This window comes from Hesperophylax consimilis, chromosome 3 (assembly GCF_061612785.1).
Source record: "Hesperophylax consimilis isolate HC1 chromosome 3, BYU_Hcon_1.0, whole genome shotgun sequence".
Lineage (NCBI taxonomy): Eukaryota > Metazoa > Arthropoda > Insecta > Trichoptera > Limnephilidae > Hesperophylax > Hesperophylax consimilis.
The window spans coordinates 37,893,171-37,916,093 of record NC_142838.1 but is presented as its reverse complement, the minus strand read 5'-3'; the positions used below and the strand labels follow the sequence as shown (position 1 = coordinate 37,916,093).

Here is a 22,923-nt window from a genome sequence, read left to right as displayed (position 1 = left end):
GAAAAGAGTACTCAGAATATTGTTATTTTTTTATTTGTTTTCCGACTAAAGTGACAATGACACGAAAAATAAACCCACGCAAGGTCACTTTGATTGATTAATTGAATATCTGCTGGAACTAATCATCAAGTATAGAACTCCGCCATGGAAACCCACGATGCGCGATGGACGAAAAGCAGGAAATGTTCGCTAGAATGACCAATGGTTGATGTTGAAAAGTGGTTCGGGCTGCATTTTCTTGGAACTAAACCAAGGCGAGCGGGAGTGGCGCCACCTCTCTAAAATTATATTCACATGATCGACAAATGAAATGATGGATTTGCTATCATATACATGCTTCAAATTCTTGTTACACATTTTTTTAACTCTTTGCATTAAAATAATCCACTTCGATATCGTATTGCATTGTAATTGCTTATAGCTTGTTTTATGTAACTACTAGCTGAAGTCCCGGCGTTGGCTGGCTTTACATAGAGTTTCTCGAAATCAGATGTAAACATTAATTTTCCTCACTTTGAACGTCAAGTATTGACTTCCTGCTTTTAAGGGGTGGAAAAATGAGATGGAGTGGTTCATCCAAATCTCATGTAGACAGTGACCTTCTCCTTGTTTTGAAGGTCAAGTGTGCAAAATTTCATCAATCTCGGCATAAAACTGTAGATTTATACTAAAATCAAATCAACGCCGCCTGCCCGCCATAGACAGCCTCCTTTATACAAATATATAGACTAGCTGAAGTCCCCGGCGTCGCCCGGGCTTTTAAGACAGTAATTTTCCTCTTATTCTGAACATCAAGTGAGCAAAATTTCATCAAGATATATGAAAATACTGATGAAAGAGTGGGAAAACGGGATGGGATGGTTTTTAGAAATCTAACGTACAGTAACCATCCTCTTGTTTTGAAGGTCATGTATTTAAAATTTCATCAATATGGAAATAAAACTATACACTTGCATAAGAATCAATTCACACCGCCAGCCTGTCACATACACTCTTCATTATAAAAAAAATAATAGGTAGTAGATAGATTTTTGAGTCTTCTACTGAATCAATTATTTACCCTTCATAAACTTCGAAATTTTATTAAGTTGAATGTATATATATATTTTTTTAATATTGTTATCAGTCTTCCACTAAACTGAATTAAATTACCCTTGAAAAGTGTCCTCTACAAGACAGGTGAAGTTCTAGCTTGAAGGTCAATATAATCCGTATAAAAATAAACAATATGATAAGAAAAAAAAATAAAATGGAGTCAGAACTAAGACGAAGAGCCCCCTCTAGGAGATGAAAACTTAGGATGGGTTGTTTCACAGAATTTGAACAATTCATCAAATTTCAAAGCTGGATTTCAAGTTCTGTGAATGATCTATTCAAGTTTTGTTATTATATCACGATTGGCCAGTTGTCTCACAATAGTGAAATAATAACAGAATCTGAATAGAACCTTCACAGAACTTGAAAATCAGCTTCGAAATTTGATGAATTATTCAAATTCTGTGAAACAACTTGTCTTTAGTATAAACATAGAGTAAGAAAACAATATCCCCAAACAAATAGCGATAAAACGCGTTCGCATTCGGTGACACACGTATAAAATACAGACAAAAGGAATTATTCCAGTAGTCAACTTTTTTTAATAATATCCCCGATTAATGACGTTTTTAAGGCATATTTTCATAGAGAAGATGGATGACTTTTTACTCGCAGTAAAAATGACAAATGTTCCCGAATTGCGAATAAACTGACAATATTTGAAAAACTCTTACTACCATCATTATTAATTGTGTTTGTGTACTGACGGAGGACTTAACCAGCAGATAAATTGAAGCCACTACGCCTAGGTAATTAAAAATACCCTCGTAATCAGAACAAACCTTTGTTGAACTACGATTCTATAATATGGATGGCTTTTGTGTTAAGTGATTATATTAGCTAATTATATTTTCCAAGATGAACCACAAAACGAAACAATAATAATTGCAGGTAACTGAATGGTAATCCAGCTAATGAGACAACACAATGCACCGGCCTGATCACGTGTGACAACTTTAATTTACTTTTACCCAGCCAAACGTAACAGTGATTTCACATTGAATTCTGTTTTCTTGTTGCGGGCACAGTTGTATTACATTTGTTTTTTAACTTCAGAGTGCCTGTGCCCTTGGAGGTCGAGTCTCGCGTCCTTCCCAATTAAAATTCAATTACTTAGTTTATTCGTTACAAGCTACGCCAGTAATACATAGTATAGTCTCACGGAATAAAAATATCGTATTGCAAAATTCAGGTAAGATGGAGGTAGGTACTACATCGTTTGTCTGGATTCCAATTTCGAAAATGTAACACTTGTAAAGATGCCAACGAAAATTTATCTTTTTTTGCATCTCAGCAAAATTTAAAAAAATATATTAATTCATTGAGAAAGAGAAGTCAACAATACGACGAAAAACGGAAGGAACTGAGCTCCGTTCGAATTTCTACTTGACTTCCGGTATTTTGTCCTACTTACAGAATTATTATTATTGCAATATTACAAAGATCATTTGTTATAAATAAAGCAAAGTGAACAAAACGGAAACGTGAACTTAAAAATAATTTTCCACTGTTTTTGTCGAAACGACATAACAATCTTATTAAAATCTTTTATTTTCTCCGGTTGTTTTGCGAATTTCAATGAAATATTGTATAGTTTTTTTTATTAATCTGCTAATAAAAACACACCATAATACGCGTAAGAAATAATAATTACCTTATTGAGTTTTATAGAAAAATCAAGGCGATTTTTATTTTTGATATTCGTTAGGTACTTCGTTGGCAAATCTATCTACTTACAGCAAAATAAAACATAATTATATCTCCAAAAACCCAAGTTGGATTTCCGTAATGAAAGAACATGGTTTTTCATAGAATATAGAAGAACACTAAGAAATTCGATGTGGGCGTGTTTGTTCCGGGCCTTAACTAACTAACCAACTAACCATTACGCCGTTTCCCCGCAGGGGTAGGCAGAGAGGACGGACCGCCAAACAACTCGGTCTTGCCACATACTTCTTGCCTCATTCACATTCATACATCGTCTCATACATACTTTTCTATTATTCCGACTCTTGACATGGCCCCACTCAAGTATCTGATTCACCTGATCGTGCCATGTCTTTCTCGGGCGTTCCCGACTTCTGCTACCATTCGTATTTGCGTCATATATTCTTCTTAGACTCCTTTCTTCGCTCATTCGCTCGCTCTACATGCCCAAACCATCTTTGCGGATCTCCACATTTCTCACACGATCACACATGGTTTTACCACACATACGCCTCAGGGAACTCATTTCAACAGCATTCAGTATACATGATATATTCATATATCCTTTCTCTCCCAGTTCCATGCCTCACTTTCAAACATCAAGGGTAGGTACCAGCACTCCATTGTGGACTGCTAACTTCGCTTCTTTTAACATTATTTTGTTAGCGCCAACTATCTATTGTGTATTTTCTATTCAGTGTTGATATTGGAATAAGTACCCGTAATATTATGGTGATTTATTTTTGGGGTATTATGCCGTGTTGCGCTGCCTCCTTCGTAATGATTACACATCTGCCCCTGACGATGGACACTGCAATGTTGGCTAAAGAAGGAGGTAGCGCAAAACGGCGTACAATCCCAAAACTAAATCATTATAATACTCTTGGCCGTGAAAACCATATCTACTTACAATATTTTTTTTCAACACAATTATTTTTTCAATATGTACCTATATGAAAATATGTAATACATATTTTTCGTTTCTATTGTAACAAAATTTCTCAGTTTCAATCTTGGCAATATTTTATAGAATCTAAGAAATGGATCAGTTGGCTATATATGCCATAGAACGCCCGATGGAAATAGAAACACAATGTTGACTCCAATAACTAAATAAAATACGAGATCAACTTCAACTTTCGATCTAGATTCTAGAGTAATAGAACATTATTGTCATTAACGACATCTTTTTACGTATAAAGAAACTAAATGAAAAATTTGGTTTGGGTCCTCGCTTAAACTTGTTATGCGAGTTAAAGTTTGCTGATGTTATTATTAGGCGGAATACCATACATAAACCACCGTAATGCCATACTAATAATATTATAAAAAGTTATTACCTTTACAAATTTTATTGTAATTCAAATTTAAATATTTATTAAGTTTTTTTTACTATTTTTGTGGGTGACATGTTTTTTTATTATAATAATATCGTTACATTTTTTGGCTCAGCTTTGTGTTATATCGCTTCAAGTGCACTTTAGGTTTGTAAATGCCCTGTGGGGCTACTTTATTTCTCCCCACATGTGGCAATACTAACGCGAATTAATCCGCTGCTATACGCAAGCGAGCATGAGAAGAGGAATTTTCATTCCTGTTTTGGCGTTCGATTCAACCGCCAGTACTACCACTCTTTCTGCCACCGTCACCGCGTTCTGTATAAATTATAATATTTGTCACGAATAAACTAAATCAATTGTGCAGACACTCGTTTCAATCTCCCATCTCCTGAACACAATTAACGGTTTGGGAAGGCGCCGTAAATTACAGCTAATTACAACCCACAGCCCTATAGGCGCTCAATAAATAAATGTTAGAGAGAGAGTCATTTGAAGTCCTATTATTATACTAATAAGCCGATATGAAATAAAATCGAAATGACAGAATGGTTCAATGATCTCAAATGATGAAGTCAGGTATTTCCAAACCTCAAACCTCACAACCTCACTTTGTTTTACATTACCTCCACGCTGGAGGCAATGAGAAAAATAATTCTCAGGGATGCAGTGTGGAGGGTCTTTTTTAAAAATGGAAGGAGAGAAAGTTCTGAGAAGGAAAAAGGTAAGAGAGGTGGGTAGGAATCTGGGGGTCGGTGTGTCCAGGATTGACAGACATATGAATTCATCACTCCTACTGAAGTGCAAAGCGATGTTCCGAGAAAGGCCTGTTGGAGAGGTCAAAAGATCTCCCTCAACCAGTCTCTTCCGATCTGGTCTGCCACGGACTTGGGGGGCAAACGCATCCGCCGCTAAGACCCGGACAAACTTCACGAACACAAGCACCCTTGCTGAGTCACCAAAAGTAGCAAACCACCCAGGGTGACCTATGGCAGAGGTGTTCCCGGGGTGGACCCAACCAATACCCTTCTCCCAAATTACAAAAAAAACATGGGGATGCCACAGTCCCACAGGGCCCATGGGTAGCTGGAGTTCTTTCCAGCTGCTGCAAGAATCCAACCTGCAATATCTCCACATACAGTCAAATGCATGGAATTATATTGAACAGTATTATACAAGTAAACACTGTGGAGGTTGTCAAGTTTACACAAAGTTATTTCAAGTGTTATTCCAAGGTTATCAACTATTAACGGACATCTTATATTAATAATGCAGGGATTAGATAAATGTTTCAGGATTCAGTTTTCATTTTTAAAAGAAAACACAATAACTTTTAGCATAGTAATATATTATTAATTTGTAACATTATAATATTACACAATAAATGTACCTATTCAAATTTAGCACCAATGCAATGTATAAAAAGTAATACTGAAAGTTACATATTTTGTTTACATTATCAACATTTTTCAAAATGAGTATTATTTTTTTATAATTTATTTGTCAACCAAAAATTGGATCTGAAAAAATATTTTATAACAAGAATGTAGTACATAATTTGATGTAATTATGTAATATAAATCAGCACATATAAATAGCAGCGTGAAATTATTTTATTTGAAACTTCTAGCAAAAATATCATTCACTACATATTTACAAAAATACAGTAAAAAATTCATTCATATAAAATTAAGTATAAAAACACAGAATAAAGTTTAAAAACATAAAAAAGAAAGATAAAGGTAACAGATTTAATTATAAAACAAGAAAAATTACAATTAATATTAAGTGTCTTTGTTTTTTTTTTGTCATGCTCGCTCCAAATTTGGATTTAGATTCACCTCATTATTATAGTAAATTTAAATAAGTCAATATAAATAATTATAGATTAGTCAACGCAGCAATATTTTACTAGATTTAATAGAGGGAAAGGTAGTCGTACCACCACCATTGAGTATTATAAAATTTCTTAGTATTAATTACTACAGCAAAATAATTTATTTGTAAAAGGGATTCTCAGTACTCACTAAATAATTATATGCCTAGATGAAAACAATTTTTAAAATGGAGTAAAAGTAAAATCTGTTAAAATGCTAGTAACAATTATTATTGGTACAAAATATTCCCTAAATAAATTAAATACAAATCTAATGGAAAACAATAGTGATTCAATTCCACAGACAAATCATTGATGAATGTGTATTAATTTGAATGAATGGAATATTAAAAAATTACTTTGAACATAATTCGGTTTTAAACAAAAAATAATATCAGTGGATATTTGTGCAGCTTAACGGACTACGTGCAGCACCAGGGTGGCATTCTTAGAGGACACTCTCTCCAGGAGGCGATCTCCCAACTCTTTGGAAACTTCTTGCCAAACACATTTTCCAATAATAGGGACCTCCTCCAAAGGAGGTCTGAAAGCCACGAGCAGCGTCAGGCAATTTCCATCTGCTACCGTCTCTGTGTTGTTACAATGCTCCACCGCAAGCAGCCCGTGGGGTCGGTGCTGCGGTAAGTCCGCTCCAAATATCTCCACCAGAAACTTCCTCAAAGTAGAGTGAACGCTCTTGGACGGATTGATCTCAGCAGTGGGAAAGTGCATGGCGGTCTTCTCACTCAACAACACGTGAACTCTATTAGTGGAGCGTCTTTTGATAATCACTACCAGCCGTAAGAGATTTTTCTCATGCGGCTGCGGGGATGGCATGATGTGAGGATGCCAGCTCTTATCGTGCCCTCGGTGAAGATGTGCCTTCGCCCGATCAATGAGATGAACAATGTCAGATGCGCGCAGATTTATCTCTGCCAGGTTCCCCACCCACTTGGCTTGGAGAGATTCTTTATCGGCTCGGGCCGGGGTCTTGAGCTCCCCTCCCACTACGTTAGCCGTCAGAACAAACCTGAACCACGACCCACCGGCACACTCCACAGCCAACAGAGTAGTCGGGACGCAGTCTAATCCAGTTTCCTCGAGGACCTCTCGAGCTGCAGCCTCTATGATATTCTCGCCCTTCTCCATCCGGCCCGCTGGTAGGTACCACTTGCCCGCGCACATCTGCTTCGCTTCCTGAATCATCAGCACTTCATCCTTATCGTTAATGATGACGCAGGCCACAATGTAGGTGACACTTTCGCCGAGAATGGGTTTGTAATTAGAAGGAGCTGCCGGGACAACTCCTTGCGCCTCGGCAGCCGCATTCTGTTCAGCAACAGTAAAATCACATAATTGCGCCTCGGGACCCTCGAGGCCGTGCCCGTCTAATACACGAGTAACACTAATATCAATGGAATGCGGCATGACAGGTGCGGGTTAAATTTTTCACTTTCTAACAACACAACATATTAATTTTTGGTATTTCACGAGGATTGTGGGTAAAATGTGAATTTAATTGCCTTGCATTTAGTAAATCGTAGTGTTTGAAGTCACAAATTAATTAAATAGACATATGTTTACAAACAAAGTCACTCTCCGTCACTCGAACATTCCCAACAACACCTGTACACACCTGAGAATCTGAGATTTCGCGACATACCGGAGATACGTCAACAAAATGTTTCGTTTTACAGTTAAATTTTTGGAGTGAAAATATTACTAGCCAGTAGCTGCCATAGCTGCATAATAGCTGTGAGCTGCTGTGAGCGGTAGAGCCAGTCATTGTTTTTATTGAGAAGATAGAGATAAGTAGTAAACGTTAAAAATGTAACTCTCCAGCTTTTGTTACTTTTATTGTAATTAACATAAATTATTATCTGCTTTTAACCACCTTTTCTTGCGAAATTTATAAAATAAAATATTCGAAAGTTGAATTCAGCACAGTTGGACGGTAATTGAAAAAATATATATTTTACCAACCAACATCTGAAATCGAATCATACTTCTAAAAATCATAAATATCCAGGCAGAGAATAAAATGGATCCTTCAAATCTATGCGTCGTGCAATAATTATAGCAAAAGACTGACTCCTTTACTTTAATCCGGTTTTTTTGCCTAAAAAAGGCTTTTTCGTTTGTTTTGCACTTGAATAAAAATACATTTGCTTTCAAAACCCAAATTTGTGAAATTTCATTTCGTAATTTTTTTTAATTCTACTTAGGAAAGTACCTAGTACCTACTACAAGTGATCTGGCTGTCTATTATTTCACAAATCAGCTGTCTTTATTCTTTATCATTTTTTCTTGAACGTTAAAATTTAAACAACAAATCATTTTTTCCGTTGTTTTGTTCTAAAAAGTTATTTTATTAAAGTTTATGCATATTGTATTTCGAAAATGGATCGTTCTGCCGGCGAGAGGTAAATTAAACTTCCACTAAATTGTGTGGTTCATATTTTTGATCCGAGATGTTCAATTTCAAAAAATGACATTTGAAGTGCGCGCGTTTGAAAATTAGATTTATTGATTTTTTGGGGAGTTTATAAATACTTGTCAATGTAAATAAATAAGTGCATGAAATCCAAATTTTCACGTCAAGATGCCTTTCAAGACATCACCTTTGCACAAGAATAAAAGTGTACTGCTTTCTTGTCATCAAAATAACAATTTATCGAGTTGCTTTGGTATTTTGTGTCCTAAAGCATCTATTTTCATTGCAGTTTTCCATTTGATGATCCGAATCCTCCTACTCCGCTCCGCTTACATCCTTTGAGACGCGTAAATGAACCATTTTCACCAGAACACCTCAACAAAATACCATCAGCAGTATGTATAATGATGTTATTATAGAATTATGGGATTTGTTTTATTTTATGATCCAAGTACAGCAAAATTGCACAGTATTTTTTTACGGAAATGTCAGCTGTGCGCGTCATGTTTTGACGCTTTATACATGAAATATTTGAATAAAATAAAGGTCAAATTGTTAAATATTAACATTCAAATTATAAACTTTAGGTAAAGGTTACGAATTCCGCCTCACGGTAAATACGCAATATTTTACTTTCAAATAAATGGATTTAGCTTTATTAATTCAAAACATGATTTATTATGTCGGGGGAGACGGAAAAATACGCACTTTTAATTTTAATTTCGTTTATTAAGTCACTTACGCGATATGTCACACGAGATTTCAAAGAAACAAAATAATGTGACATTTGCCGGAAATACCACAACTAGTTATTTACCTAGCCAGTGCTCGGGTTAGGTTCAGTACCTACCTACGAACTAATTCAGTTAAAGAAAATAAAATCTTGAAAATATTAAATTAATGTATAAAACCTAACCTAATCTAACTGTGATTTTCTATAGCAAAAAAATGCCCCTTTAATAACGCCTGCTCGCGTCCCCTTTAGAGTTACATCCCAGTTTTCAAATAGTATGTGGGCTACGCTAGGTTTGTATAGACTTGTTTGTGATTTAATTCTAATACCTATTTTCCATGTTCTAACCTAACCTAACCTAAACTACCTAAACGGAATACGTTTAATCACATTTTATTCTATTTGTTTGTTATTCGGGTTATTTAATTTAATTATATGTTGATTATTTGTTATAAATAATACATTGACTTACATATTAATATTGATTAATTATACACGATAATATTATTTATTTTATATGGCAATACTAATTTTTTTTTGGTTGGCAGCAGCGTCTATGAAATATTTTGTAGGTATGAATTACGATATTATGAATATAATCCAACTCTTGATATGAATATAGTCGCTTTCGGCGGCGCCGCATACTAATTAACATATCGCGTAAGTGACTTAATAAACGAAATTAAAATTAAAAGTGTGTATATTTCCGTCTCCCCCGACATAATAAATCATGTTTTGAATTAATAAAGCTAAATCCATTTATTTGAAAGTGAAATATTGCGTATTAAGAGTGAGGCGGAATAGGAGAAAATTAATAAACTTTATTTATGGATAGCCTAAAGCAAAATATTTATATTATATTGTTAATTTGAATGTTTCCTCTAACTGTTGAGATTTAGGATGTTTTGATTTAGTTAAAGAGTAACATTGTAATGTTGTTTTGCAGAATGTTTCTTTTGGAAAGCAGTTCCAACATGTCGAAGCGAAACGGAGACTTCTTGCATCACCTTCAACATATTTATCACCGCATCGGCTAAATAAGTAATTATATTATTTTGTTATCTTCCGTAATACATAATAAATATTTAATCATAGTCTTTTTTTTCAACTGTTTTTTTTACCATTGATGGTGCATATTTCGCCACTTTCATAGTGCACATAATTCGATGTCTAGTAATAAGTACAGTGAAACCAATTATAAACTTTATTCCATTTGTTTATTTTTTCTGACCAGACCGGTTTCAGACAGTCAGATGGACATGATCGTCTGGTCAGAAAAAATAAGCCAGTGGAATAAAGTTTAAAATTGGTTTATAATAATAATAGCATAGCATTTATACAGCGCAGTTTTGTGTCATTTTGTGCTACTTGATATACTTAATAATCATACTATTATATGACTAAATTGATTTGCTATGAATTTGAAATACAATATATTGTTATTATGTTATGTCAGTTCCATTCCGTTTATGTTTATTTGTTTTTTTTTACTATGATAGGTGCAGAAGAAGAAAACTGTATGATTCTATGAACTACGGGAGACCACATGATTATTCATTTGAAGCGAATCAGAGTTTTCCTCGGATAAGTACGTCGCACAAAGCACCTACAATGGACAACGATACGTCTCTCCAAAAAGCAAAACCAACCATGGAGTTTGTCAGAGGTAAATAATAATGACTTATTAACACAATTCGGCCGGGAAAGGTAGTTCTACCCGTTCTGTTGATCGATGCTTGAGGCCAGGAAGGGTAGTTCTACCTTTTGCACCGGCCTCATTTCAATGGCAGAAAAGATGGAATTAATCAATGTTTTTATATGAATATTATGTACCAATCTCTTGCATTTGCAGTGTTGAAGAATCGTGCCCACGCACGGTAAAAAACACTGCAATTGCGGTGTCAACCTTATGCATTCATTTTACTTTATCGGGTATTGTATTGTCTATGTGTTGACTTCCACAAAAATATCTTTTTACTTGTTAAGGTTTCTTGTCCTTAACTTTCATAACTACTAGCTTCATTATTTTATTCAAATTTCAATGAATTGAAACTCTCCAGAAGGTGGGAAATGTTGTGCATAGGTAAAACTATTCCATTTTTTAAATTCAGTTGGGACTGAATAAAATTCTATTTTCCTCTCCTGTTGGAGGTTGGAAATCTTCACCCAGCAGCCTGCACAAAACTGAATAAATGGGGTCTGCTTATTAATAATGGATGTACGTATGTTAACAGTGGATGGGCCAAACGGAGTGCGGTTTAATTCGTCTCTTGCGGCCCTCAGCGACTCGCCGCTGCCAGGCTCTTCCGGTCCCTACCTGCCCGTTGACCGCGTGGCGCAGGGCATCAACCCCAACAAGGCCGTCTTCACTATTGACTCCAAGACCACACAGGCAAGCATTACCACATTATTCAAAGTGGATGGACCAAATGACATGTGGTTTAACCTCTAGGGTGCCAAGAAATTCGTAGCGGATTTCTGATGTTTGTACCATTGGCGGCCGGTGCCAAAATATGTGGGGGTTCACCAGAGTACAACATTAAGGACGGGTTGTTTCACAGAATTTGAACAATTCATCAAATTTGAAAGTTGATTTTCAAGATCTGTGAAGGTTGATTGTATTTTCGTCATTTAAAACCTAATTTTATTTTGTGATAAACAAAATATAAATTGGCTAATATTTGTATCGAAAACAGCTGTTGACATGCGGAATTTAACTCTTAAAAAACAATCTTTAACTCTTAAAAATCAATTTTAACTCCTCCTGACAAATTACGTTTTTGACATGTGGGAGGTATTTTCGCGTTGACAAGGATATAATTTTTTAAAACATTAGAAGAAAAAAAATCATTTTTCCACTATCCTGGGTGGAAGGGATGTCCTGTCTCTCACATGGACTGTAGATATGGGGTGTCGGTCAGTAATGAACTGCTATGGTCAGGGTATCCAGAGGCGAGAGTCCAGGGGAAAGCAAAGTCAAAGTTCAAAGTGGAGATCCAGAGAGAGGTAGTGAGGGCGAACAGTAGAAGTACAATAGTCCGTAGTAGAGTTCCTGGTGAAGGCTGGTACTCCTGTATTTATTCTAAAACCCCCCCCACAGTCAGTTCGGTGCCTTCTTTTGTGGACTTACGTTGTTTCGTGGGTTGTGACGTCCGCTTCGATTTACTTAACGGAGGTTGCAACCTTTGAGGTTACTCTTCTCATCATGCTCTTTCAGCCGTCCTCAACTACCTGTCTCCAGCTTTTTTTTTATTTATTTCACAAACCACATACAAAGTTAAAATTTGGTGGTATTCGGCCCAACATTGTTCAGAGAAATTCTCTTAACATTCTTGTCCAGATCTATTTTACATTTTTATCACTTATAAGGGAAGTTCGGCTTAATTTTTTCTATCATTTATTTTGTAATATTATCATCCAAACTCCCGTAAATATTACCTAAAAATTATATAATGTAACATATTAATAAAGTATCCTTAAGTATTAGTAAAGTCTCTTAAAAATGCCCGGGTTTGCCGAAACGTTCTGATTGGCTGGAACACTCGGCGAACGCGGATACGCAGCCGACCAGCCGGGCCAGGGTAAAGAAGGAACAGGTTAATGGTATCAATGCTTCAAGTAAAGTTTAAGAGCTCCCCGCATGCTGTTCATTCCCCGCCGAGTTCTCAAGCCGTTCACAGCGCAGAGGCGCCCTGCAATAGCCTACTGCAGTAGTGCCTCGAAGGGTTGCAAGCGCGGGGAATAGATGACGAGGACAGAGGCAAAAGTTTCTTCGTTGTTACGCCATGACCCTGTCCGGTATACTAGGGAAACTATATGGTATAGATATTTACAATTTTCATAAATATATAAACACATTATGTGGTAAGAAAGTACAATTTACAAGAACATCATTTTGCAAAAATCAAGCAAGTTATTACAAAAATAGCAATAAGCGGAGCACGGCGGGCAGTTTGATATTTTACCCTGGCACACTGGGTAATTTTAGGTTGCAAAAACCTGGAATTCCAATGGTTAATTCATATCTGGCAGTCGTCAAAAGGGCAAAATAAAGTGTATCAAAATCATTTGTGACTAGAATAATATATTTGGACACTAGTGTCCAGCTCAAGTGTTGCACGCCTCTGGGAGTCTGGAAGAAGCCAACAAAGCAAGGAGTATGTGCCAAGAAATGGTGTGATGGCTAGTTAAGATCTCATAGAGGAATAACTTAGTATCTGTACCCGAAATAAAAGACCTGGGGATAATATTTGACACCAAATTAACATTTATCTCCCACATTAACAATATAACCACCAAAGCGATGCAAATGTTGGGTTTCATATTAAGAACTTCAAAAGATTTCAAAAATTTAAAAACTTTAAAAATATTGTATTCATCCATTGTCAGAAGCCATTTAGAATTCAATTCAACCATTTGGAATCCATTTTACAATATTCATGAAAAATCTATCGAGCGAATCCAACATAAATTTTTACGAAACATAAATTATAGATTAGGTATTCCTATTGAAAACATTAACTACACCTCACTGTTGAAAGTCATGGTCCTTGCCACATTAAAAGAAAGAAGAATATGTTCCAATCTATTTTTTCTTTATAAAATTGTTAATAATATGTTTGACTCCCCTGAACTCCTTAGGTTGATGGACTTTCATGTGCCTAGTAGAACGGTTCGTCAGAAGGTACCTTACCATTGTAACATTGCAGGTACCAAAGCAGAAATAAATTCAGTAATGAACCGACTACACAGTGCAGGAAATAAATATTGCGTGAACACTAACGGTACTGAATGTCTATCAGCCTATAAACACATTATTATTAAATCTGTATGTCAAATATGAACTTGACAAACATTAAACGGGGTATGTGCGAACTATTTCTACTACTCTGCAAACTATTTTTATACTTTCCTATAATCGTTACCATTGATTTGGAGGATTTTGGCAGATTCTCTATTTTTAATCTCAATTATTTGTACCTATATTTTGTTAACTCGGATATTTTTTTATATTATTTTGTATAACATATATTTATCATATAAGATATAAGATCTGTATAATTAAAAAAATATATAAATAAATAAAGATGTACATTATTATCTGTAAAAGCCCTAAGGGCGTTTAAATAAATAAATAAAATAAAACTTTCTGACCTTCCTCTCTCGCATCTCCTTCCTCTCTCCCATTTCCTTCCCCTCCTCACTACCTTCAGCCTTACAACATACCCCAATGGAGATGCCATTGTTTCACTGGCCCCAGGCGGTTGGGAGCAGTTTTCACATAAAAAAAATAATTTTAAAAAAAGATAGCATTATCAGTATAAACCACACATTTAGGCAGCCCGCATAGAGAAACTTTAGCTGTGTAAACAGTTGCGGTGCAACATTTGCTCGCATAAAAATTATTTTCATTATAAGGCGCACACAAGAGACTTTTTAAGAATTTTGGAATAGTTTCCAACTGTTGCCGCAACTAAAGTCTCTCGTCTGCGGGCGCCCTTATTATTTAAATTAACTAAGTTTATTTTTTTTGGTAAACTAATGTTTTAAGACAAGATTTTTTTATGCATAGCACAAAGGGTAATAATTATTTTACAAGCAATAATTATTCGCCTGAAACACTCATCCACATTTAAAAATCTCCTGATAAAAGATACATGACGCCAACGGGACTCGAACCCGTGTCCCTTCGATTTCCGGTCGACAGCTCTGACCACTGAGCTATGGCGGCTTATCTCTTACCCGCGAAATGATTCAATATATACTAGTGTTTCATTCAACAATTACTGCTTAGTCCCGTTGGCGTCATGTATCTTTTATCAGGAGATTTTTCAATGTGGATGAGTGTTTCAGACGAATAATTATTGCTTGTAAAATAATTAACTAAGTTTGTATGTTGATGTGTGTTGTGTTTCGGTTGTCCAGATCCTGATAGTGAACGGGCGCGCCTGCTCCCTGCTAGGCTACTCCTCGGCGGAGCTGTGCGCCCTGCGCCTGGAGCAGTTGCTGCGTTCACGCCCACCTGCCGGCGTGCCCGCTGCTGCACTCAGCGAGGGCAGCCTCAACACGGACGACGGCACGCTGGTGCTCATGAGTGGGAAGGTACACTTGTGCTTTAATGCAACCAAATAGATTATCAGATACAGGACAGTGGCATTTTAGTTTCGTATGGGAATGAAAAAATAATTTATATTTAAATTAGTTGATTTATTAAGGGGTCACCAACGGTTGAGTAACTACACGTCAAGAAACCTTGATAATAGAATTATCACGGCGTTAAAAACAGGCAATTAGTCGACGGGTAGCTTTAATCATCAGGTGGTGAAACAGATATACACTACTTAAGGACTATTCGATAGTTTACTCAGGGGTAGTAAAATTCTTCGTTATTTTTTTTTCCATTAAAAACAGCATTTTATTTTTTTAATACATAATTAACTATAAATGACAAGAAAGAGCAGTGGTAATAATATTTCTACCGTTATTTCTGCAACACCAGTATGACAATCACTGCACAACTAGAAATTTACTAATCTACTGTATATACTACTAGCACAGAGATGTGAAAATCACGGGATATATTTTTAAATTGCCACAGCCGAGAATCGAACCTCGAGCACTGCTTGAAAAGCAACTATGCTGACTATTACTTCACCCTATTATAAGAACAACAGTAAATTCTTTAATGTATTGAAAATATAAGAATTATTTGAAACTAAAAATTTAAGAATTACGTACACATTTAGAATGTTACATGTACATCCGATCTGCATTATTAATTAGTATTTGTTTGCAGGTTGTGGAGATGCTAACGGGGAGTGGCGAGGTGGTGGTGGTGTCTCTGTGGATCCGCCAGCTGGACCAGGAGGGGCCCTGCCTTGCCGTGGCGGAACCCGTGCACATCAAACAGGCTGTGGTGAGCCCCTTCACTTGCTTACAATACTGTGTTGTACATCCACGGGGCTGTATTCACATGATGCACAGTTGCAGGTTAAAAGACTGCTTATGTAGCCGCTAATAGGTCTGGCTCCCTGTACTTGGAAGTATATAAGAAGAGAGATTGCAACGCTGAGGGAATACAAGAAGGCACTGCTAAATAGTGCAATACCTTTACATGAAGATGTCGTCTGTCACGCTGCATACCTTCTAAGTTACCAAAAACCCTGCTGGATGGAAAGAAAACGGCTTCTCTGGATAGCAGATTCTCCAGAATATAGGTTGAAACGTAAGTGACAATCAGCTCACATGAGAAGTGCCAATCTCGTACACAACCCCACTGAGAGACAGCCTGGGTTCGCACTGCCTCGTCAACTTTAGTTCTCCATCAACAGGATAAGATGCTCCCACTGCCAGCAAGTCAGCGATGTGTGAATGTGGTGCCGTCCAGACCATTGAACAAGTGGTCAGCAAATGCCTACTCCATTCATTCCCCAGCGGGATTAATGAGGTTCACAGGATGAAACCTGAGGCCCTAGAATGGCTCGGACTAGATGTCCCCTTCTGAATCCCCCATTTTACAAAAAAGAAGTAGGTTGTTTATCTGTGTTCTATTCAACACATTTCACTGTATTGGGGTTTTACTGTTTGTTTCTGATTTGACAGATTTACGTAGATGGCGACACGGGGCTAACTGTGGGCTGTGACTCGGAAGAGGCTGCCTTAATATTCCAGTGTGACCACACAGACCGACTAATAGGACTACACATATCTACACTGGTGCCATCTCTGAGCATGCCCAGCAAGGAGACGTCAGACATATCCAAACAGATCTCCAAGCAGAAAGCTACAGGTAAATACATATATGTACATACATTATCTTCTAATCTGTTTTCTGACAATATTTAAAAATAATGGATAGTATGTTGACTTTCCTAAAATGGGAATTCTTCCTAGTTAGATAATCAAAGTTCCTCATATCTGTGAATAAATTGTGCAACAAATGAATAAATAAATACATTTACTCTGTATTTAAATATTTCATTGGGTTTGATTGAAGTTCTGATTATTATTATTAGATGTAAATTAGAATAGTATGCTGGCGTTAAAAGTGTTATTATATGGTTTATTTTTATATACATATCCAAGTCCGCCCAACTATTGAATTTGGGAGCCACCTTTGGGCTGGTGCCCCAAAATACTTGATAAACCTGCTTGAATCTGTGCAAAGGAGAGCGATCCGTCTGATTGACAACCCGTTGTTAACAGACCGATTGCCTTCTCTAATGCATAGACGCAATGTAGGCATGCTGTGTCTGTTCTACAGGTATTTCAATGGAGCCTGCTCCAAGGAGCTAGCAGCATTGATTCCTGATGCACCGGTGCACGTGCGCGAAACTCGACAGACACGAACTGAACACCCGTTCACGGTTGACGTTGGCTTCATGAGAACGGGCCGTTTTTACGACTCGTTTTTGTGTAAGTCGGCTCGTATGTGGAACGAGCTACCGGCATCTGTTTTTCCTCCCTCCTATAATCCAAGCCTCTTCAAGGCCCGCATTAACAAATCCCTTCCTACAGCCCCTACCTTATTCCGCCTCACAACGCCGCCCAACCGGGTGGTGACATAGTTCCCCTGTCTGTACACTGCACAGGCAGGGACACTCTTGTGAGGTGTCACATAAAAAAAAAATTAAAAAAAAAAAAAAACATTCTCCTTTATTATTATATGTATTACAATAAAGTAGTTTGTCAACGGTTTCTGTGATTTAATTGATTGTTTCAGGTCGAACTTTTGATGGCAGTACATTTCCGCTCTGCTTGTGGATAAAGCATCATGAAGTTATAGAAGGGAACAAAAATCAAGAAAAGGACACACATGATAGCAAACGATTATATGATATTACTGTTAGGGTAGGCAACTCTTATACTGTTTTATCTTTTCTCTCGACATGTTTGTTAATAAATAGAATAAAATTTATTTTAACACCGTTTTCATCACATGGGGTATTCATTCTTTACCAACCCCTTATCTCTATCAGATCCTACCAGCATGAGAGTAAAGATCTTTAAATTACTTTAGTTTTATAGATGAATAAAGAATTTGCAGTATTTCAGTACCAGATTAATTCACTATATACAAGTAATTAGATCTAAAGATGTACAAACTTTGTTTGTAGGTTTACCACAATGTGAGTGGTCTGCTGGTGGTGGACGAGTCAGGCATTGTGTCCGCCTGCAACCACCACTTCACCATGCTGACGTTCGGCAAGGCGCATGGCGAGGTGGTCAGCAAGCCTATCTCCTCCATCATCACGGCCTTCTGCCACGAGTCCCACCTCATACAGCCCCCGCAGCCTCGCAGTCGCAACATCAGCCTGTCTCCCGTCAATAACAACCACTCTGGTAATAACAACATACATGACCGCAAAACCCTTTAGTTATACTTCTCAGGAACAGGACATGTTAATTAATATATGGTCCGTATTCTGTTTCCTAGATTCTGACTCTGATGCCAATGAGGAAGAGGGTAGCCGCAAATCACCCCTCAGTCAAAGTGTCCAACACTCTCAGGTGTCTCAAGTGACTCGGGACAAGTCCTCCAGCGCCATGTGTGTGGACAAGTCCTCCTGCCAGAGCTGCCAGAACCTGGACAAGACACACACCCCCACGCCCACACAGGACATGGTGTCCAGCATCAGCACCTGCGACCAGCGCCTCGACGCAGACCTCTCCCTCATTCCCGACGTCATCTCCGCACTCTCCAACATGTCCATGGATGATGACTACCACAATTCCAGCATATCCAAATCCCGCTCGGAGAACATCCTCGGATCGGAGAACAGAGAAAATAATCTAAACCTCGCTAACAAACATAATGACACAACCAAATCAACGGATAGATCGGACTCTGTATATTTCACTTCGAGAAAGTCGACAGATTTCAGTATGAACGGATGCCAGCGGGCCAAATGTGCAGATGCAACGGCAAAGCTGAACTTTGACACCAGTAAAAGTTCTACTAAGATGTGTTCGGTTAAGTCAGTGGTCTCCCTGCTGGACCGGAGCACCATGTCCTTGGACCTGTGTGACTCCAATGAAACCAGCGCTGACTTCTTGACCCCCATTAATGAGATGCCTCTCTCCAGCGGGGAAGGGTTTACCGATGACACGGACCTGCTCTCAGAGAAATCTATCGCTTTTAAGCCGGATAAACTTAAAATTGAAATTAAAAGTGCTGAAGTAATCCCGGACAATCCCACTGAACGTAAGTATCTTCTTTATTCGCTTACATTTACTGGTCACTCGCTCTACATGTCCTATGTTGGATATACTTAACCTTTAGGCTGCCTTCAAATGTATGGGCGATTTCACCTCCCCGCCGGACATTTTTTTATCTCGTTTCGCCGACCAATAATGCTTTTTAAAACTGTAATTCAATATATTTTCCATGATCATTCTTTAAGTAATCCTTGCTCAAATTACGCATCCATATCTTAACTAATCATAAATAACTCAAAATAATTGTTTTGGGGCGAGGTTTATATACCTAAGCAAAATCAAATATTACGGAACAGATAAAACATTACTGCATATCAACGCCAGCTGGGCCTTACCGGGCGGTACTTATGTCTGTTTGTGTTTGAATTTTTATATCACATTATTCGACCTATGCGCCGATATCACAAGCGTTTTTGATAAATAAGGATTTATTCATGAACTTATTTGCAATCTTTCAAACATTTTTCTTTTTAAACTTACATATTTATCCACTGGTTGCACATCTAAAAAAATTACCATATATTTAAGTTTAACAGCTCTTATGAGTGTTTATATTAAACATTTACTCAAAATATTTGTTTTGTTCCAGCGATATGATATTGTCAAATGTAATTCCAAAAATCACAATTGCTAAAAAACTGTCGCAAAATCAGCCTAAAATGACACCGCAGTTTCAACAATCGTCTATTGCACATGCGCACCGAGCAAGACCGTTTGAACGGACGCGGCAAATTTGAAACAAGCTGAATGGAAAAACCTGTCTAAGATAAACAAATAAATTTCTGGAACATATTTCTAGAGATATGAATGGGGAACTTTTAAAAATGAATTTCGATTCTGTATCATGCTTGTACGCTTACAGCGAGGACTCAAACCTAGAAATGACTATAGACGCCTTCCGCGTGTTCGGGCAAGTGTGATGAAATGACTATAGACGCTTCCCGCCGGCTGGGGGTTAAAAGAATTCATAATGTGCTCTTTCTTAGAAGGCGCCAATCTATTTATTTTGGGTTTCGCCAATCTCGCCAATCTTCGCCAGTTTCGCCAATCAAATTTTTTTTCACTTTTTTCCAGTTATACTTTAAAATATTTAGATGAATTATTTGTTTGCGCCCGTCCATATACAATATGAATATGGAATTTTTTCCGTATTCAAACTCAATTCTTTCCAGAAAGGCATTCAAATATAATATTGTATCAGTAATTCAATCCAATATTTAAGAAGTATCGTTTTTTCCATCCCTTGAAACTCGTTTTTTTTCCACGTAAGAAGTTTTAGCTAAAACTGCTTATGTGGGAAAGGAAGAGAGAGCCTAAGAAGTTTTAGCTAAACCTCCTTATGTGGGAGAAGAAGAAAGAGCCTAAGAAGTTTTTGCTAAAACTCCTCATGTGAAAAAAGAAGAATGAACCTAAGAAGTTTTAGCTAAAACTCCTTGTGGAGGAAAAGAAGAAAGAGCCTTAAAAATTAAAAAAATTAACGGTGAATCCATCGCAAACGAAAACTAGTTTTTTCCTTTTTCCGAAAGTCATAAAAGTTATCACTTTGTTATTATTTTATGCATCCCATTCAAGAGGTTTTAGAAGTTCAGCAGTAAAACAATAATTTTATTTTTTATAAAAATAAAAAAAAATGTTACATAATTTACACAAAATATATAAATCATTTCACATTTTATACATAAGATGAACCACCATAGTAAAGCTAGGCTTGTGTGTATGGGGGATGTGTCATTTTGTTAATTTGTTTTTATGCTCAAGTACTCAGTTTATATTTTCAGTGTGTTTTTTAATGTGAAGTTTAAAATCTTTAATGCTATTTATATTTCAATAATAAACCGAAATTAGTGTCACAATGTAGGTACCTGAAATGAACCCTTTATTCAACACTAAAATGTATAACTTTGTTGTAGCAGATTATGTGAGTTGCATAATGATTGAAAAAATACTACAATATTTATAATGTTGTAGACGAAAACAATAATATTGTTTTAATTAATTTTAGTTTTGTAATTTAAAAATACATAATACTAATAACTATGTGAACAATACTAGAAAAAAATATTAAAATTGCCTGTTCAGTCCCTTGGAAAACTTCTTGAGAGTTTCACTGTATACCCTTATCATATAAATGTAGAGAGTTGTTGTTAACTGTATGTTAATTAATTGCATGACAGGTGAGCTGATCCACGGCACGCCGCGCATGTTCCGCAGTCACGTGACCACGTCAACCCCGCAGGCGCTGAGGGGGTCCCGCGCCCCCGCCGCCCACGCTGCCCCCCTCCACCCGCTACATCCGCTGCACCACCAGCTACACCGGGAGGCCACCTACAGAGGCACCGTGCTGCACAAGGACGGCACTGAACTCAGTAAGTCAACCCACATACATTACTGATCAACATACATCGCTGGAATAAGGAAGTTGAGTCCATTTTTTTTATTTTTTTTTATCAATGTTCGCATTCAAACTTAAATACTGGTATTTTTTTTTTTTTTTTTTAAAGTTTGTTTTCATAGTTAAATTAATTCTCAAAGTTTAAATTTTATTAAGCCCGCCAAAACGAGCGGAATCCGAGCGGTAACAGGCGGGGTGTAGTGTGACGTCATTAGAACTGTGAAAACCACGTCGCTTAAGCATTATGTATGGAAAAAAATGTAATTCTTCAACAAGGAATTCCAGTAATTTTTTTACCAATGTTAACCGTCTATTATAATTGATGTTATTAAAAAAAAAAGAAAATTGATTAAGATTTCATAGTTAAATTAATATTTTAAGTTAGAATATTTGCTTTTCACGCCCGATACGGTACTTGTACGGTATCGCCGTCGCTACTTGTTGACGTTCCCCGCGCGAATTCAGGACCACCGCGCAGAAAAGTAAAGACCAAAAGTAAAATAACGGTTTACAGCCCAGTTCACTGTGAGACTTTTCTGAGCGGCCGGCGGCCTGAAGTGTATCACATGCTTTGTGACATGTATAATAATAAAAACATCTAAGTTATGCAATAAACAACATATTATTATAAAGCACTATACGAATATGTATCTTTAGAAATCCATTTCATATAATAATAATAACAAATACGTACATATATTTGACAAACCCAAATAAACCTTTGGCCTATACACCTCTCTCATCTAAATCGACCATCTCTCATGTAATAGAAAGAGATGCACCATAGGTGTTCCGTTGTACGTACAAGTCACGACACATGTGACGACAGAATTCTTTCGACCAATCGTGGAGCGTATACAGTATATTGCTATTGAATGCTTTTTCAAGAACGTTTAACTAATTGTAAGAATAATAATATAGAAATATATTTATATATTTAGAATCGATATTTTTTGATCTACATGAACATATTTTTTATAAGTCAAAATATTTTTCACTCAACTTCCTTATTGTGAAAAGAGCAAATTCACTAACATATCTAATCAGGAAAACCTTCCTTGACCTAACACCGGACATGATGTTAAAAATATATAAAACATATGTGCGACCTCTCCTGGAATATGCTTTCCA

At 36.8% G+C, this 22,923-nt stretch overlaps 2 protein-coding genes across 2 annotated transcripts in view; one reads left to right on the top strand and one right to left on the bottom strand.

Moving 5' to 3' along the window:
• Positions 1-5,625: 5,625 nt before the first annotated feature.
• Positions 5,626-7,664, bottom strand: LOC149425438 (8-oxo-dGDP phosphatase NUDT18). Its single transcript, XM_089651121.1, has one exon. The coding sequence runs from the start codon at positions 7,441-7,443 to the stop codon at positions 6,430-6,432; it is 1,014 nt and encodes a 337-aa protein (XP_089507247.1). The 5' UTR covers positions 7,444-7,664; the 3' UTR covers positions 5,626-6,429.
• Positions 7,665-8,316: 652 nt separating this feature from the next.
• Pask (PAS domain containing serine/threonine kinase) overlaps positions 8,317-22,923 on the top strand; it is a 29,673-nt gene continuing 15,066 nt past the window's right edge. Inside the window, exons 1-12 of the mRNA XM_089650647.1 lie at positions 8,317-8,438; positions 8,739-8,844; positions 10,129-10,223; positions 10,682-10,848; positions 11,417-11,574; positions 15,108-15,284; positions 15,979-16,098; positions 16,785-16,971; positions 17,905-18,032; positions 18,299-18,524; positions 18,619-19,386; positions 21,575-21,766. Of these exons, the coding sequence (XP_089506773.1) occupies positions 8,416-8,438; positions 8,739-8,844; positions 10,129-10,223; positions 10,682-10,848; positions 11,417-11,574; positions 15,108-15,284; positions 15,979-16,098; positions 16,785-16,971; positions 17,905-18,032; positions 18,299-18,524; positions 18,619-19,386; positions 21,575-21,766 (2,347 nt within the window). The 5' untranslated portion in view covers positions 8,317-8,415. The remainder of the gene's footprint in view (positions 8,439-8,738; positions 8,845-10,128; positions 10,224-10,681; positions 10,849-11,416; positions 11,575-15,107; positions 15,285-15,978; positions 16,099-16,784; positions 16,972-17,904; positions 18,033-18,298; positions 18,525-18,618; positions 19,387-21,574; positions 21,767-22,923) is intronic.

What these genes read in the sequence shown, in the direction of transcription:
- LOC149425438 (XM_089651121.1), bottom strand. Translation starts at nt 7,443, where the DNA reads ATGCCGCATTCCATTGATATTAGTGTTACTCGTGTATTAGACGGGCAC.